Raw genomic sequence first — 17,310 nt, forward strand, 5'->3', positions numbered from 1 at the left:
CCTAAGCTGACTAAATTTAGTAAATTATAAATATGTTACTCAGATGACCAGAAAAACTCTATTTCCAGGCTGACGCTTTAGCTTCTGGCAGGCAAAGTATACGCTTTTGCTTGTGTTAGGCTCTGGGCTTGATTGCCTAGGCCACACACACAGAAGTACTTTCTATTATGGAAGGATTCTTTTTATTACTCCTTTATAGAGCTTGACTTATGTGTTTATGACATTTGGCGTGCCAGAATTTAACTTTTACATATATAATAAAACTATTCTTACTTGGTACTGTTGCAGAAATAACAAGGTTTCTGCATATATCCCTTTTGTGGTCAGGAGATGTCACTGTATTACCCATTTAAGATAAGGAGAAAACCATTATGTTGCTGAGATCACTGAGCAGAGTTTGGCCCTAAAGTGAAAAACTAACTAGTGCTAGGTGATATGATTTTTTTTTTTTTGGTCTTATTTTTGGCAACCATGTGGGCAGTATGACAGCAAAAAACCCTGTAATGTATACTCTGGTTTTCTTTGACAGCTGAAGGCTATGCTGCCTTTCAAGAAGATAGTTCTGGTGATGAAGCGGAAAGCCCTTCTAAAATGAAGAGATCCAAGGGAATCCATGTGTTTAAGAAACCCAGCTTTTCTAAAAAGAAGGAGAAGGACTTTAAAATTAAAGAGAAACCCAAAGAAGAAAAACATAAAGAAGAAAAGCACAAAGAAGAAAAACATAAAGAGAAGAAGTCAAAAGACTTGACAGCAGCTGATGTCGTTAAACAGTGGAAGGAGAAGAAAAAAAAGAAGAAGCCAACTCAGGAGCCAGAGGTGCCTCAAATTGATGTTCCAAATCTCAAACCCATTTTTGGAATTCCTTTGGCTGATGCAGCAGAACGAACCATGATGTATGATGGCATTCGACTGCCTGCAGTTTTCCGTGAATGTGTAGATTATGTAGAGAAGTATGGCATGAAGTGTGAAGGCATCTACCGAGTTTCAGGTATTGAGAACACATACATAACTAGATGGGGTTTTTTTGTTTCGTTTTGTTTCATTTTTGGGCCACACCCAGTGACGCTCAGGGGTTATTCCTGGCTATGCGTTCAGAAATCACCTCTGGTTTGGGGGACCATATGGGACACCGGGGGATCGAACTGCGGTCGATCCTAGGCTAGTGCGGGCAAGGCAGGCCTTACCCCTTGCACCACCGCTCTGGCTCTGTTTTTAAAAAATGAACTTTAGGGGGACATGAATGAAAGGTGGAGCATGTCTGGTAGCACTAGGTTCTCTGTTTCATCACTAAAAGGATCAAGAGTAGCTCTATTGGCCCCCAGTACTACCTGGAGTATCCCTGGTAGATCCTAAGCAGCACTGGGTTGGTCTTGGTATCCCCCAAGACCAGACCGAACAACTGAACCTTTAGATATGTGCCAAGTATCACAGGATTTGGTCCCTCTAAAATGTAAATTAGATTCAGTCCCATTTTCCAAAGAAAGAAAAAAATAGTAATCTGCAAGAATTGTAGCATAGGTTCTTATCTTATCCACTTTCTTAATCCTTTTAGATCCGTAGACATCTATTTCTTGTGAGAATCATAGCATGCGCCCTTAGCTTGATTTATTTATTTATTTTTTTTTGTGATCTTTCCAGGTCAGCAGACTTTCCCAGAAGTGGTGTGTGTATAGATGAATGAAAAGTTTAATGTTTTTATATTTTTCCCATTAGGAAGAAATGGCATTTTTCCTCCTTATGGAATTGTATATGCTCCACATGAATTGTATATAACTTGTAGCTGTCTCGATAGGATGATGCAAAATATAATGAGTGTTTTTTTTTGTTTTTTTGGGCCACACCCGTTTGATGCTCAGGGGTTACTCCTGGCTATGCGCTCAGAAATCACCCCTGGCGGCCGGGCGGTGGCGCTAAAGGTAAGGTGCCTGCCTTACCTGCGCTAGCCTAGGACGGACCGCGGTTCGATCCCCCGGCGTCCCATATGGTCCCCCACGCCAGGAGCAACTTCTGAGCACATAGCCAGGAGTAACCCCTGAGCGTCACCGGGTGTGGCCCAAAAACCAAAAAAAAAAAAAAAGAAATCACCCCTGGCTTGGGGGGACCATTTGGGATGCCGGGGGATCGAACTGTGGTCCATCCTACGCTAGCGCTTGCAAGGCAGACACCTTACCTCTAGCGCTACCTTCCCAGCCCCTAATGAGTGTTTTTTATCTTAGGGATACTCAGTTCCTTCTTTGTTTTCTTACTTTCTTTCCCAGAGGCTCTGTGTTGTGAGGGAAATCAAGAGTGAAAGAGATCCACGTTAAAGACATTTCTTGACCAAAACGTATTTGTGACACAAACATATAATATAATTCTTTCTTTTCAGGGGTGTCTGTTTTGGGCCACACCTGGTGGTGTTCAAGTGTTATTCCTGGCTTATGCTCAGAAATCCCTCCTGGAGGCCATATGGGATGCTGGGGATTGAACCCTGGTTGGTCCCAGCTTGGCCGCATGCAAGGCAAATGCCCTATCTGTTCTGTGCTATTGCACCAGCCCCCATAATAAAATTCTTGAGTTCAGCTAAGAGATGTGAAATGTTATTTTTTATATATTTAGGCCCCATTGTGAATGGTTCAGTCATACTGTGCACCTCTTGTATATTAGTGAAACTTTTCATTTATTTACATTCTACTATCTTAAGAAAACTTAATTTCATACCTGGTGAGAATTTAATTGGTATATAAAGTTAGGTACAATGTATATGAATTTTTTTATTTTTAAAAATTACTTTATTTAAACACTGATTACAAGTATAGTATTTTTCCCCCCACAGTTATAAAATTGTTCATGACTGAGTTTCAGTCATATAGTATTCGACACCTTTCACCAGTACACACATGTATTACTTACAGAGACTTTACTTGTTACTTTGCAAGTAAAACCTTTGGTGTAAGGTGAAGTCTCCAGCAATGGCAGGATGTGTGATCCAATTCATTACCTTCACATGATTAATTTCAAAGTAGTTGAGAATTTATTTTATTTTCTAGAATTCATTGTTGATTGCATATATTCTTATGATGGACTGAATCGAATATATTAACAATATATATGGGCTGGAGAGATAGTAAAGTGCAAGGAGCTTGCCTTGGATGCAGCCAGTCCAGGTTCTATCCGCGGCATCCCATATGGTCTCCTGAGCACTTCCAGGAGTAATTCCTGAGTGCAGATCCAGGAATAAGTCCAGAGCATTGCTGGGTGTGGATCACAAACAAACAAAAAACTGTAAGAGTTGGGGAGACAGGTCAAAGGACTGGAGCTATACATTGCATGTAGGATATCCATGATCAATCCCTAGCAACAGACTGGTCCTCCAAGCACTTTCAGGATCAACCCCTAAACTTAGATCAAACCCCTAAAACTTAAAAAACAAAAGAAAACAAAAACATACCATAAATACATCAGGTTTTAACTTTTCCTTTTAATTTCTGTTTCACATCCATTTCTAAGAGGTACATTTAATTATTCCTCCTTTTTTGAAAAAGGGCAGGTATTTTGATCATTGGAGAAATCTATACATAATGTTATAGCTCACATTACAATTTAAGTGTATTTTGGCAAAAATGCTTCTGCCACGGCCTCTTTGTCCGAATACTTGAGGGAGTTCTCTGGGTTCCCAGGAAAGTGGGTGCAGGGTTCAGCGAAGGAAGGAGCACACTCAGTTGTTGTGGTGGATCATAATAGTGTGTCTCTTTATTTTAAGATTTCCTGCCTGCACAAGAAATAATCCACACTACAAAGAGGAAAACTTCTTACCTATATTTATACAAAACCAATAATTTATACAAACCAATAATGTCATGAAATATCAAAAATACTGAAGGTGCAAGAAAAGAGAAAAAGCAAATCTTCAAATTTACATAACACACAATAACCATTATGCATATAAATTTTAAATTTCATTTGGAAAATCTTGATTTCTTATCATTTCTATTGATCCAATCTTCTAAGAGTACTGTAACATAAGTTTAGAGCATCGAAGCTCCTTTCCTATAGAATTATTTATACAAAAACATTAGGTCATTTCTAATTTAGAGACATATTAATAAGAATTCAGTTTGACCATGCAGTTTTTCTTTAGTTCATATTCATCAAACCTTCTTTTTTTTTAAAAAAAAAAATCCTCTCAGTTGGGTGGTCTTGCCACTCTGGCTGTGACCAGCACCCATCTCAGAGCACCAGACATGCTCCATGCTCTGGCCTTCTTTCAGTTTTGAAACAAATGGCTAGAAATGCCTATACTTAAGAGAACAAATTATCCTTTATGATATTAATTTATAAAATTTATGATATTTGTTGATTTATTATTTATTGAGTTATTTATTAAATAAATGCTATTTATTATTAAATGAGCTCTCTAGAATTCCCAAAATTACAATTACAATAAAGTACCATGCCATTCAGAGAGCATTTCTAATATTATCATAATCCATTAATATTTTCACACTTTATAAAGGTATCTTATGACAAACATTAAATTTAATACTTGGTGACAAACTGTTAGGAAATTTAATTATATCAATAATATTAACCACTTGCAAAATTAATATTATCTAAAGAGGCTAACCACAATAATTTGCAACATTCCCATATAATTTTGTATTTTTAGAAACCTTCAAAGTCAGAAAAAATTTTCTCCCGTAGAAATGAAGTTCCAGATGAACTTCATAAGTATTTGATCCACTTCTTTGAAGAATGTCCTGGGTATTTTTAGAGGGATCGCATTAAATCTGTATAATGCTTTGCGGAGTATTGCCATTTTAATGATGTTAATCCTGCCAATCCATGAGCAGGGTAGAAAAAACCAAAACTCTTAAGTTTCCTGTACTGTGAGCTTCCTGGGCAGTACCAAAAAAATGCAGTATTAGGTCTGGTTTTTTCTGTAAATTTTCTATTTTTTTGCATAGGAAGAGAGACTGTAGCCAAAGCCAACAGATCTTTATTTTCAAAGGCTTCTTCCTCTAATTCTGCCTCTTCCTCATAATCCAGCCAATTATTGTATTTTTCTACAGAATTTTTAACATCAGAAGGCTCATGATTTTCTATTTAGTCTCCTGAACCAAACATTCTAATTCAGATCTATTGTCTAGAAGATTTCTAATTTGTGTCCATATAGAAAACACTGCCAGATGAACATCTTATGTGTCATTTTGTACATAAAACTCCTGTATGTCCTGGCCCACCCTGTTCCAGTCTCTTAGAGATAGACTGCTTTCCTAAGGGAACCAGGGTCTAACCTTTTGTACAAACTGAATAAATTCCTGTACTTGACATTGACTTGTTCTTGTTCCACTGGCTCTTTTTTTAATATCTTTATTTAAACACCTTGATTACAAATATGATTGTAGTTAGGTTTCTGTCATGTAAAGAACACCACCTTCACCAATGCAACATTCCCATCACCAATGTCCCAAATCTCCCTCCCCCCCCCCCCCCGCCTATACTCTAGACATGCTTTCTACTTCCCTCATTCATTCACATTGTTATGATAGTTTTCAGTGTTAGTTATTTCTCTACTATACTCATCACACTTTGTGGTGAGCTTCATGTCGTGAGCTGGACCTTCCAGCCCTCTTCTCTTTTGTCTCTGATAATTATTGCAAATATGTCTTTTATTTTTCTTAAAATCCATAGATGAGTGAGACTATTCTGCATCTATCTTTCTCCCTCTGGCTTATTTCACGCAGTATAACAGATTTCATGTACATCCATGTATAGGAAAATTTCATGACTTCACTCTCCTGACGGCTGCATAATATTTCATTGTATATATGTACCACAGTTTCTTTAGTCATTCATTTGTTGAAGGACACCTTGGTTGTTTCCAGAGTTTGGCTATTGTAAATAGCGCTAAAGTGAATATAGGTGTGAAGAAGGGATTTTTGTATTGTATTTTTTTGTTCCTAGGGTATATCCCTAGGAGTGGTATACTGGATCGTATGGAAGCTCAATTTCCAGTTTTTTTGGACCACCAGCTCTTAACATATGTTTTAAAACATCAGAGAAGCTTTGTTTCCTAGTACAGCTTTGTCCCATTTTCCCTGTGTACTTTCTCATCTTCTTAACTTCGTCAGTCTTTACCAAGGGGCCACAGGCACCCTGATGAGTTCCTACCCTTGCACCTAAAAATAAGAACAAGAAGAAAAAAGAACAGAGAGAGATAGCTTACTTTTGTCAATGACTCCATGTTGGGCGCCAGATGCCATGCCCTCTTTGTCCGGCCACTTCAGGGAGTTCTCTGGCTCCCCAGGAAAGTGGGTGCAGGGTTTGACTAAGGAAGGAGACATAGTTGTTATGGTGGATCTAGTTGTCTTTTTATTGAATGTTAGAGGGGTGAATTTTACCTGTGAGAGACAGACTACATCTGCTTTCCTGCAAGGTTAAAAACATTATTTTCTTATTAGCAACAAGCTTATGAATACATACTGATAGATCTATAAGTTTTTTCACAACAGACAATTCACAGGCCTTTAGTGTGGTTTCAAATCTTTTGAATGTTAAGTTCCAATTAAAAGACAGAGGGGAGTCAATGCAGAAACTTCTTTGGCAAACTTTAACATCTCAAATGTTTTTTACTCATAGACTGGACCTTGGGTGTCAATTCTGATATAAGTTAAAAGATTAGCAAGTTGGGGCCGGAAAGATAGCATGGAGGTAGGGCGTTTGCCTTGCATGCAGAAGGTCGGTGGTTCGAATCCCGGCATCCCATATGGTCCCCCGAGCCTGCCAGGAGCAATTTCTGAGCGCAGAGCCAGGAGTAACCCCTGAGCGCTGCCAGGAGTGACCCAAAAATCAAAACAAAACCAAAAGATTAGCGAGTTTGTCAGGTGTTCCTACAAAGGGCTCCTTTTATCTGAGTGAGCAGAACATCTTTTAAAAGACTAACTTTACTTTGAGAATTAGTTATTTTTATGTTTCTCTTGATGTTGATTTTCCCAGGTAAAGTGATATTTAATCAAGGCCATATTTGTGTATACTAATTTTGTCATCTAGAGGTAAAGCTCTACTATATACATACTTTGCACAGCAACAGGGAGATTCTTAATAGGCCAAATAAATTTTTGCAACTATTTTTTGAAACTATTATTTAAGCCTAAGAAATACCACCCTCCCTTTTCAAGGAAGACACCTCTCTTTGATCTCAGTCTTTTCTCAGCCATATATGCTGGGGGAGTCAAGTGGGCCTTCTGATTTTAACTTTCCTTAAATTATAGCAGCAGTATGCTACCATATTATAGAAAATAAAAGCAAGAAAAAAATAAAGATATTAGGCATTCAATTTTAATTCATACCATTTAGTTACATTCAAAATAAGCTTAAGTGATTTAAAATTTTAATAATTGTGATTAACATGACATTTTGTTTTTTTGTTTGTTTGTTCTTTTTGGGCTACACCCAGCAGCACTCAGGGGTTATTCCTGGCTCTGTGCTCAGAAATTGCTCCTGGCTCAGGAGACCATATGGGATGCCAGGGTTTCGAACCAGAGTCCATCCTGGTTCAGCCATTGCAAGGCAAATGCCCTACCACTGTGTTACCACTTTGGCCATTTAATTTTTTTTTTTTTTTAAATTTTTGGCTACACCTGGTAGGGTTCAGGCGTCTTTACTCTAGCTCTGCACTGAATCACTACTAGGGCTCAGGGAACCATATGGGATGATAGGTATCAACCTGGATCTGCTGTGTGCAAGGCAAGGTAGCTGCTGTGCTATTGCTCTAGCCCACTATTGTTATAGTTTTGAACCTCTCAAATAGGGGTCCCATGGACTGACCCGGCAGTACTTGTCCAATGTGACCAGGTAGTTAAGTGCTATGGCTTGAGCATAAGTAGCTAATTGGCCCTGTAGTTCCTGGGACTTTGAGGGCTACCCTGCTGGTACTGAGGGCTTCCAAGGGCACACCTAGGGGCGGATGGAGGTGGGGACACAAAGTGCCAAGGTTTGAAAAATATGCCACATACAAAAGCATGTGCCTCTGAAAACTGAACTATCTCCTTGGGCTCTTGCTGATTTTTATCTTATTTTATCATTTTTTTTTTTTTGTTTTGTTTTGGGGCCATACCCAGATGAGCTGGGGATCAAACCTGGATCAGTCACAGGCAGGGCAGCACCCTAATGCTGTATTGTCACTTTGGCCCATGTTTTATTATTTAAAAAAAAAAAAAATTTTTTTTTTTTACCGCCTCAGCTAGAATTTTCAAGGCTCACTTCAGAGATCATTCCTGGTAGTGCTCCAATGTGGTCATTTCATGTGCCAGAAAGTAAACTGACTATTTCTACTAGAAATATAGAAACTAGAGAATTTCTCTATTTTTTTGTTTTTGTTTATGGGCCTCACCCAGAGGCGCTCAGGTGTTACTCCTGGCAGGCTCTGGGGACCTTATGGGATGCCGTGGATAAAACCCAGGTTCATCCTGGGTTGGCTGCATGCAAGGCAAACACCCTACCTCTGTGCTATCACTTTAGCCCCTCTCTAGACTCTTTATGCTCTCTTTCTCTCTCTTTTTTTTGGGGGGGGGTGTCACATCCGGCAGTGCTCAGGGGTTCCTCCTGGCTCTGTGCTCAGAAATTGCTCCTGGCAGGCTTGGGGGACAATATGGGATGCCAGGATTCAAACCAATGACCTGCATGAAAGGCAAATGCCTTACCTCCATGCTATCTCTCCAGCCCTTATGCTCTCTATTTGTTTGTTTGTTTGTTTTTAGGTGCTCAGGGTTTGGGTTACTCCTGGCTCTATGCTCAGAAATCCACTCCTGGCAGGCACGGGGAACCCTATGGGATGCTAGGATTTGAACCACCGTCAGTCCTGCAAGGCAAATGCCCTACTTCTGTGGTATCTCTCTGGCCTCCTCTTTATGCTCTTTATATACCTGTAGTTCTTTTTAAAAAATTTTTTTTTCTTTTTTTGGTTTTTGGGTCCCACCCGGCAGCACTTAGGGGTTACTCCTAGCTCTATGCTCAGAAATTGCTCCTGGCAGGCTTGGGTTGGGGGACCATATGGGATGCCAGGTTTTGAACCGCCTTTGAACCACCATCCTTCTGCATGCAAGGCAAATGCCTTATCTCCATGCTATCTCTCCAGCCCCTTTTTTAAATTTTTTTAAAGGGCCAGACAGATAGCACAGCAGTAGGGCATTTGCTTTGCATGTGGCTGACCTGGAAGCGACCGGGTTCAACTCCTGGCACCAATCAATAAAGTTTAAAAATTTTTTTTAATTCTCTTTAAAAATTTAAAATGTTTTAAAATTTTTAAATTATCGGGGCCCGGAGAGATAGCACAGCGGCGTTTGCCTTGCAAGCAGCCGATCCAGGACCAAAGGTGGTTGGTTCGAATCCTGGTGTCCCATATGGTCCCCCGTGCCTGCCAGGAGCTATTTCTGAGCAGACAGCCAGGAATAACCCCTGAGCAACACCGGGTATGACCCAAAACCAAAAAAAAAAAAATTTTTTTTTTTAAATTACCAAGAAAAATATTTGCTGATTTCTGAGTAATATGAATGAATCACAGGGACTTGAACGATAGCACAGCAGTAGGACATTTGCCTTGCATGCAGCTGATCCAGGACGGATGGTGGTTTGGATTTCGGCGTCCATATGGTCCCCCAAGCCAGGAGCGATTTCTGAGCACATAGCCAGGAGTAACCCCTGAGCGTCACTGGATGTGGCCCAAAAACAAACAAAAGAATTAATCACAGGCTAGAACCATAAGCACAGTGACAGAACGTTTGCCTAGTATGGACCGGGTTTGATCCCCAGCATCCCATATGGTCCCCCAAGCCTGCCAGCAGTGATTTCTGAGTGCAGAGCCATGAGTAACCCGAGCACCGCTGGGTGTGACCCAAAAAAAAAAAAAAAAAAAAGAATCACTTACTATTAATCTGATTGTTTACTTGCAAAATTTTCTGGGTAGGTACTGTTGGAAGAGAGAGATGCTTGCTAAGAATGTAAGTAACAAAAATGTAGGTTACAAGGTAGTTTGGGACTTAATGCAGGATTGGCTGTGCATGTAGCCAACCCAGGTTTAATCCCTGGCATTCGTAATGTTCTCAAGCAGCATTAGGAGTGACCCTGAGCCTGAGCATCTCGATATTGTCCCCCTCCAAAAAACCACCCAAAACAAAGGAAAAGGGAAAACAAGTTATCATTCACCATATTTTACTTATTGCCATAAAGTATGAAAATGGGAATGATTTTCCAATTTTAGTGTCTCCAAATTAATATAAGAGATTGTTAATTCAATTGGAATTGCTGATTTTATTTTGTCAATGTTGTATGGTATAGATTTATCATCTTTCCATTGGAAGGTTTTCACATGAGCTAAGGAATATCAAAACTCAGATTTGAGCACTGTTGATTACATAGTAGTTAATATTAAGAGTGGATATTTCTTGAGTATTTACAGTTAAAATTTGTTAGCCTTAATTTGTGCCTCCTCTGAGCAATCCTGTGACTGAATTATATCACTTAAAAGCAAAATGGTCTAAAAGGACTACAAGCAATGTTTAAAAAAGTATAAAATTTGTGGGCCTGGAGAGATAGGATAGCGGCTTTTGCCTTGCAAGCAGCCGATCCAGGACCAAAGGTGGTTGGTTCGAATCCTGGTGTCCCATATGGTCCCCCCGTGCTTGCCAGGAGCTATTTCTGAGCAGACTGCCAGGAGTAACCCCTGAGCACCGCTGGGTGTGGCCCAAAAACCAAAAAAAAAAAAAAAAAAAAAAAAAAAATTTGTGTGTTGGTGGACATGTTTTTTTCTGTCCAATAAGAAAAGCAGTATAATCCCATTTTCAAATTGTGAAATTCTAGTTCTCTTGTCAATTTTTAAAAAACTGCATGTTATTGTTGCAATTCATTAGAAAAATGAGTTGAAGTGTGCTGAGACCCAGATCCATCCCTGGTGCCACATGTTCTCCTGAGTGCCAAGAGAACCCCTCAAATACCACACTGGGAGTAGTTTTTAAGCACTGCTAGGTATAGTCTCCAAACAAAGCAAAACAGAACAAATAAATACAAAGAAAAAGAGTGAAAAAGCAATTGGGTGCCCATGTAGAGCAAGATTTAGACTTAGGTTATAATTTTAAGTTTTTGTCTGAATTTTTACATTCCTATTTTTAAATTTTAAGAAATTTTGGGAGTGTGTGTAGAGAAACAACAGAGTGGTAGGATATTTGTCTCGTATGCAACTGACTCAAGTTCAAGCTCCAGCATCCCAGATAGTTCCCCAAGCCCACCAGGTTTGATCCCTGAGTGCAGAGCCAGGAATAATCCCTCAACACAACTATGTGTGGCCCCAAAACAACAAAATGAAAACCATTTTTTTCCTGAATTGATTAGTTCCTCTGACTTTTGTCCTGAATACTTGTTTTTTCCATTATCATTTAGCTTTTGATTCAGTCCACCCTTGAAGTGTGTGGTCCCGTACTAAGGCATTGAATAAACCTCATGCATGTAATTTCTTCATAGCGATATGTCATTGTCAAATTTTCTCTCTAGGTTGCCCCCAGGGGTGCAGGCAGTGGTGAAGAATGCTATGTGAGGGTTTTTTTTTTCCTTAATGTTTTCTTTTTCTTCTGAATCTGAATGTTTTAAGGAATTAAATCAAAGGTGGATGAGCTGAAAGCAGCCTATGACAGAGAGGAGTCTCCAAACTTGGAAGACTATGAACCCAACACTGTAGCCAGTTTGCTGAAGCAATATTTGCGAGACCTTCCAGAGAATCTGCTTACCAAAGAGCTTATCCCCTGCTTTGAAGAGGCTTGTGGGAGAAGCACAGAGAGTGAGAAAGTGCAGGAGCTACAGCGCTTACTGAAGGAACTGCCAGAATGTAACTATCTTCTGATTTCCTGGCTGATTGTGCACATGGACCATGTTATTGAAAAAGAACTGGAAACAAAAATGAATATACAGAACATTTCTATAGTGCTCAGCCCAACGGTTCAGGTACGTAGCCTTCTCTGCACATTTACTTGCCTTTCTTATTAGCCCTGAAGAATCGGGGAAACATTTCTGCTTCTGAGCTGCACACGTGTAGTCATTAGCCTGAAAAAGCAGACACTAGCTTATCTGAATAGTGGTCTTTTTCTTCTGTAATGCGGACCGGTTGATGTAACAGCTTTCTGAGTACAATTTCTCATTACCCTACGGCTATGTATATTGAATATTGTGGTATTTGATATCAGTTTTTGAAACATTTCCTGGTGACATGGTTTGTTATTTTCAGTGGAGGAACCATAAGTGTCTGCAATTAATAGAGCTCACCAATATAATTACAAGTATTTAAATTATTTTTTATCAAATAACATCGCTTAATCATTTCACTTATATATCATCAGACTTGGGCACAGATGGCTCAACATTCATTTGGTCAGGCTGAGAATTGCATTTCATAAAGGTAGATCTTGATAAACATTTTATAGAATATTAATTTGTGGAGGTAGTATTTCAAGGTAGTATATTAACTGGTATGTCTTACAACATACATTCTTAGGCTTTATTCTCTATGTGTCTATAATTCATTGTATTTTACTTAGTTCAAAAACAAAAAGCTAAAAACAGGATTTTATTTTAAGCCCTGTTTTTGGCCAATATAGTTTTTTTGGGGGGGGGGGGCACACCTGGTGGCTCTCGAGAATTACTCCTGGCAGGCTTGGGGAACCATATGGGATGCCGGGAATCAGAAATCGGGAATCGATCCTGGGTTTGTCCCGGGTGGACACGTGCAAAACAAACCCTATCACTGTGCTGTCACTCCGACCCAATACAGTTATTAATCACAACACATTTGTTAGTGATTTTTCTCTATTAAAGATATTTTTTTTCACATTTTGAAAGTCAGATGTTTCTCAGATTTTAATGTAATCGTTAGTGAAGATTTCAGAATTTGATGACTATTATATAGTTACTTAAAATTGCCAGTTAGGATGATTGTATCACAGTGGATTCAAGTGTATTGTAAATCTTAGGTATAAAATGATTTTATTAGCTTTTCAGCTTTCTTAGCGTTCTGGTTCCTAGCACGTGAGCACCATGTTTTAACACTGCCTGAAATTTACTGCAGGATGGGGCCTATTACACTGCCAGCCTCGCATTGCACATGCAAAATTTCTTACTGCCTTCATATTCCTTGATAGATCCATTGGTGTTTTAAAGCCCTCGAAGTAACTTGAAAATAACATGAGTTTTCAAAGAATCAGTTAATCACTGGAAAAAAAAAAAAGAACAAATTTATTATCATTAGCCTCTGCCTCCTTTTCTTGGCCTCCTTCCCCTTGCCTAGATTTTACTGGTGCTGGAGTAAATGACCCAATTCATACTCTTTTATTCTCATCTTTAAATTGGGCACTAATCAGCGAAGCACAACTTTTTTTTTTTTTTTTGGTTTTTGGGCCACACCCGTTTGACGCTCAGGGGTTACTCCTGGCTATGTGCTCAGAAATCGCCCCTGGCTTGGGGGGACCATATGGGACGCCGGGGGATCGAACCGCGGTCCGTTCCTTGGTAGAGCTTACAAGGCAGACACCTTATCTCTAGCGCCACCTTCCCGGCCCCGAAGCACAACTTTTTACTGCTTAGGAAAATTTTAATTTACATGTCCGAGATTAAATGATGTGTAATAAAATGACAACTTTAATAGTTTTCTTTGTGAAGAACTTAATTTTTTTTTCTTCTTAGATTAGCAACCGGGTCCTGTATGTGTTTTTTACTCATGTACAAGAGCTTTTTGGAAATGTGATACTAAAACAAGTGACAAAACCTCTTCGATGGTCTAACATGGCCACCATGCCCACACTGCCTGAAACCCAGGAGAGCATCAAGGAGGAGATCAGGAGACAGGTTTGTGCTCAGCCCTTACTTCCACCTTTGTTCCACCTGTTGTAGACTGATAATGATGACACAGTCTAGTCCATCGATTTATTTTGGGTATTTAGCTTTGTGTTAGCATGTTCATCGCAAACTGAAGCCAGAAATTTCCATTGGACAATACTTTGTGCCTGTTAACTCAGCTGATTGTGGTGGGACACTGGTTGCAGGGTTTAAAAACTAGTTTTAAGTTATTGCTCTACTCCCAATTATAACTGATTTGAAGCAAATTGCTTAATTTCCTTCAAGCTATTTTAGAATGAGTCTTTAGGATTGATATAAAGGTTACTATAATGAGTTATAATGAATTAAACATACACTATGGCAGGCACATTGTAAACATTTCAAAACTATTACTTTGCCCAAGTGTTATTATTGGCTCTAATTTACACCTAAAAATACTGAAATTTGGATATGTTAAGTAATTGTGCTTAGTCATATATTTACTGAGCCATCAAAACAGAATTTGAGCCCAAATTGTATTCTTTTCTCCTGTCCTGTATTATTGTAAGAAAATAGTTTTTGGGTTAGGAGATAGCATAGTAGTTAAGGTGCTTGCTCTATACTGACCAGTTTAATCTCCAGACTCCCTGCATAGTCCCCTGAGCCCTGTCAGGATTGATCCCTGATTGTAAACCAGGGGTAGCCCAAGCACTTCCTCACCTTCCCCTCCTGTGGCCCCTTCCTGTGTTTATGTGTATGAGTTTGACAAACTGAATAAGAAATACTAAATTAGGGCCGGAGCAGTGGCGCAAGCTGTAGGGCTTTTGCCTTGTATGCAGATAACCTGGGACAGACCGGGATTCCATCACTGGCATCCATATGACCCCCAAGCCAGGAGCAGTTTTTGAGCACAGAGCCAGGAGTAACCCCTGAGAGTCACTGGGTGTGACCCCCCCAACAAAAAATCAGCCCCCCTCAATTACTAAATTAACTGCATTTAATTCTTTTATTTGTATACATATTATGAAATCTTTGATTATGTGCTTGAGTTTGGCATGCTGAATAAGAAATTAACTACATTTATTTATTAACTACCTTTTTGTGCTTTTATTTGTATGCATGTTATCCAATCCTTGGTTGATTGTGGGACTTCATTCGTTGAGTGCATAAATTTTTTTTTTCTTTTTTTGGTTTTTGGGCCACACCCGGTGATGCTCAGGGGTTACTCCTGGCTATGCGCTCAGAAGTCGCTCCTGGCTTGGGGGACCATATGGGACGCCGGGGGATCGAACCGCGGTCCATCGGTCCATCCTAGGCTAGCGCAGGCAAGGCAGGCACCTTACCTCTAGCGCCACCGCCCGGCCCCGAGTGCATAAATTAATGAAAGAAAATTTTTTGCCCAGAGAGAACATTTAAGAATGATTATTTTGATAGTCATTTTGTTGAGACAACAATTTATGCCATGACTTAATTTGTTTAATAATATTAAAAATAGTTCTAAATTACATGGTATTTGGTATATTGTTTTCTAGGAGTTTCTATTGAATTGCTTACATCGAGATCTGCAGGGTGGGATTAAGGATCTGTCAAAAGAAGAAAGGTTATGGGAAGTACAGAGAATTTTGACAGCCCTCAAAAGAAAACTGAGAGAAGCTAAAAGACAAGTGAGTACATTTTATTATTTTTTTCATATCATGTTAACTAATTTACTTTTGCTTTTTTTTTTGTTTGTTTGTTTTTTTACCTCTGCTCAGGGGTTATTCCTGGGCTCAAGGGACCATACAGTGCTGATGATCTGAGTGTCAGTTGTATGCAGGGAAAGTTCCTTAGTCTCTGTACTATCTCTCTAGCACCTGTACATCACATTTATAATAAAGTATTTTAAATGTGCTGGAATCTTTTAATACTGCTATGTTATTTTAACTTGTGGCAAGTGGACTTTCTTCCCGAACAATGCTCAGAGGGCTGGGGGCCTGCTACCAGAGATACTGGACCAGTCAGACTCAGTGACACAGTAGCTGGCTATACTTTTGTTGTTGTTGTTTTGAGCCACACCAAGTGATGCTCAGGGGTTACTCCTGGCTATGCATTCAGAAATAACTCCTGCTTGGGGGCCATATGAGACACCAGGGATGGAACCAAGGTCCATTCTGGGTCAGTCGCATGCAAGGCAAATGCCCTACTGCTGTGCTATCACTCCAGCATCGATACTTGACCTTGGAGGTGCTTATGAGCCTTCAGAGCTACAGTAGAGGGTGCTTTTGGTGGGGTGGCATTAGAAGTCAGGACCTTGTTCACAGGAGGTATGAGCTCCAGACTTTTGAGATAATTCCCAGGCCATTATTTCTTTTAAAAATGCATTATATAGAGGCAGAGAGATAGCATGGAGGTAGGGCGTTTGCTTTGCATGCAGAAGGACGGTGGTTAAATCCCGGCATCTTTTATGGTCCCCCAAGCCTGCCAGGAGCGATTTCTGAGCATAGAGCCAGGAATAACCTCTCAGCGCTGCTGGATGTGACCCCAAAACCAAAACTAAAAAGAAAAAAAATGCATTATATAGGGGCTGGAGCTGTGGTGCAAGCGGTAGGGTGTCTGCCTTGCACGCACTAACCGGTTCGATCCTCCAGCATCCCATATAGTCCCCCAAACCAGGAGCAATTACTGAGCACATAGCCAGGAGTAACTCCTGAGTGTCACCAGGTGTGGCCCCAAAACAAACAAACAAAAAGAGCAATATATACACAGCACTTGAAGATTTTCGTTTTGGAGCTGTACTTGGCAGAGTTCTGGGGCTAGTCTTGGTATGATACTCAGAGATTGTTCTCAGTAGTGGTGCTGCAATACTAGAGATTGAACCTGGGACTGCTACGAGCTAAGCATGTTCTCCAGCCCTTTGATCTATATCCCCAATACTAGAAGTAAAGTTTCTTTTAATAAATATTTTAATTGAATTACCATGAGATACAGTTACAAAGTTGTTTTGTGATTGAGTTTCAGTCATACGATGTCTCCAGTACCTATCTCCTCATGGGTGCACATACCCCACCTCCAGTGTCCCTGGTTTCCCTCCCCCTGTCATCCTCCCTGCTTGCCTCTGGCAGATGTTTTGTACTCCCCCACTCTTTGTGGCAAGCTTCCTACTATGGACCAGTCCTTCTGACCTTTGTCTCTATTGTCTTTGGGTATTATTACCATATTATCTTTTTTTTTTTTTTGATAGGGAATTTATTTTTGTTTTTGTTTTTCTTGGGTCACATGACACCTGGTAGCACTCAGGGCTTATGCCTGGCTCTGCACTCAGAAATTATTCTTGGCAGGGTCAGAGCGATAGCACTGTGGGAAAGGTGTTTGCCTTGCACGCGCCAACCCGGAACCAACCCAATTCAATTCCTGACATCCCATATAGTCCCCCAAGCCTGCCAAGAGTGATTTCTGAGCGTAGAGCCAGGAGTAACCCCTGAGCGCCACTGGGTG

At 40.1% G+C, this 17,310-nt stretch overlaps 1 protein-coding gene across 1 annotated transcript in view; it reads left to right on the forward strand.

Annotated features, from left to right (window-relative positions):
- Positions 1 to 17,310, forward strand: part of RALBP1 (ralA binding protein 1) — a 46,736-nt gene that overhangs the window by 16,740 nt on the left and 12,686 nt on the right. Inside the window, exons 4-7 of the mRNA XM_049770052.1 lie at positions 530 to 988; positions 11,624 to 11,973; positions 13,705 to 13,866; positions 15,369 to 15,500. Coding sequence (XP_049626009.1) covers positions 530 to 988; positions 11,624 to 11,973; positions 13,705 to 13,866; positions 15,369 to 15,500 — 1,103 coding nt within the window. The remainder of the gene's footprint in view (positions 1 to 529; positions 989 to 11,623; positions 11,974 to 13,704; positions 13,867 to 15,368; positions 15,501 to 17,310) is intronic.

The sequence above is a fragment of the Suncus etruscus genome, chromosome 3 (genome assembly GCF_024139225.1).
Source record: "Suncus etruscus isolate mSunEtr1 chromosome 3, mSunEtr1.pri.cur, whole genome shotgun sequence".
NCBI classification, from domain to species: domain Eukaryota; kingdom Metazoa; phylum Chordata; class Mammalia; order Eulipotyphla; family Soricidae; genus Suncus; species Suncus etruscus.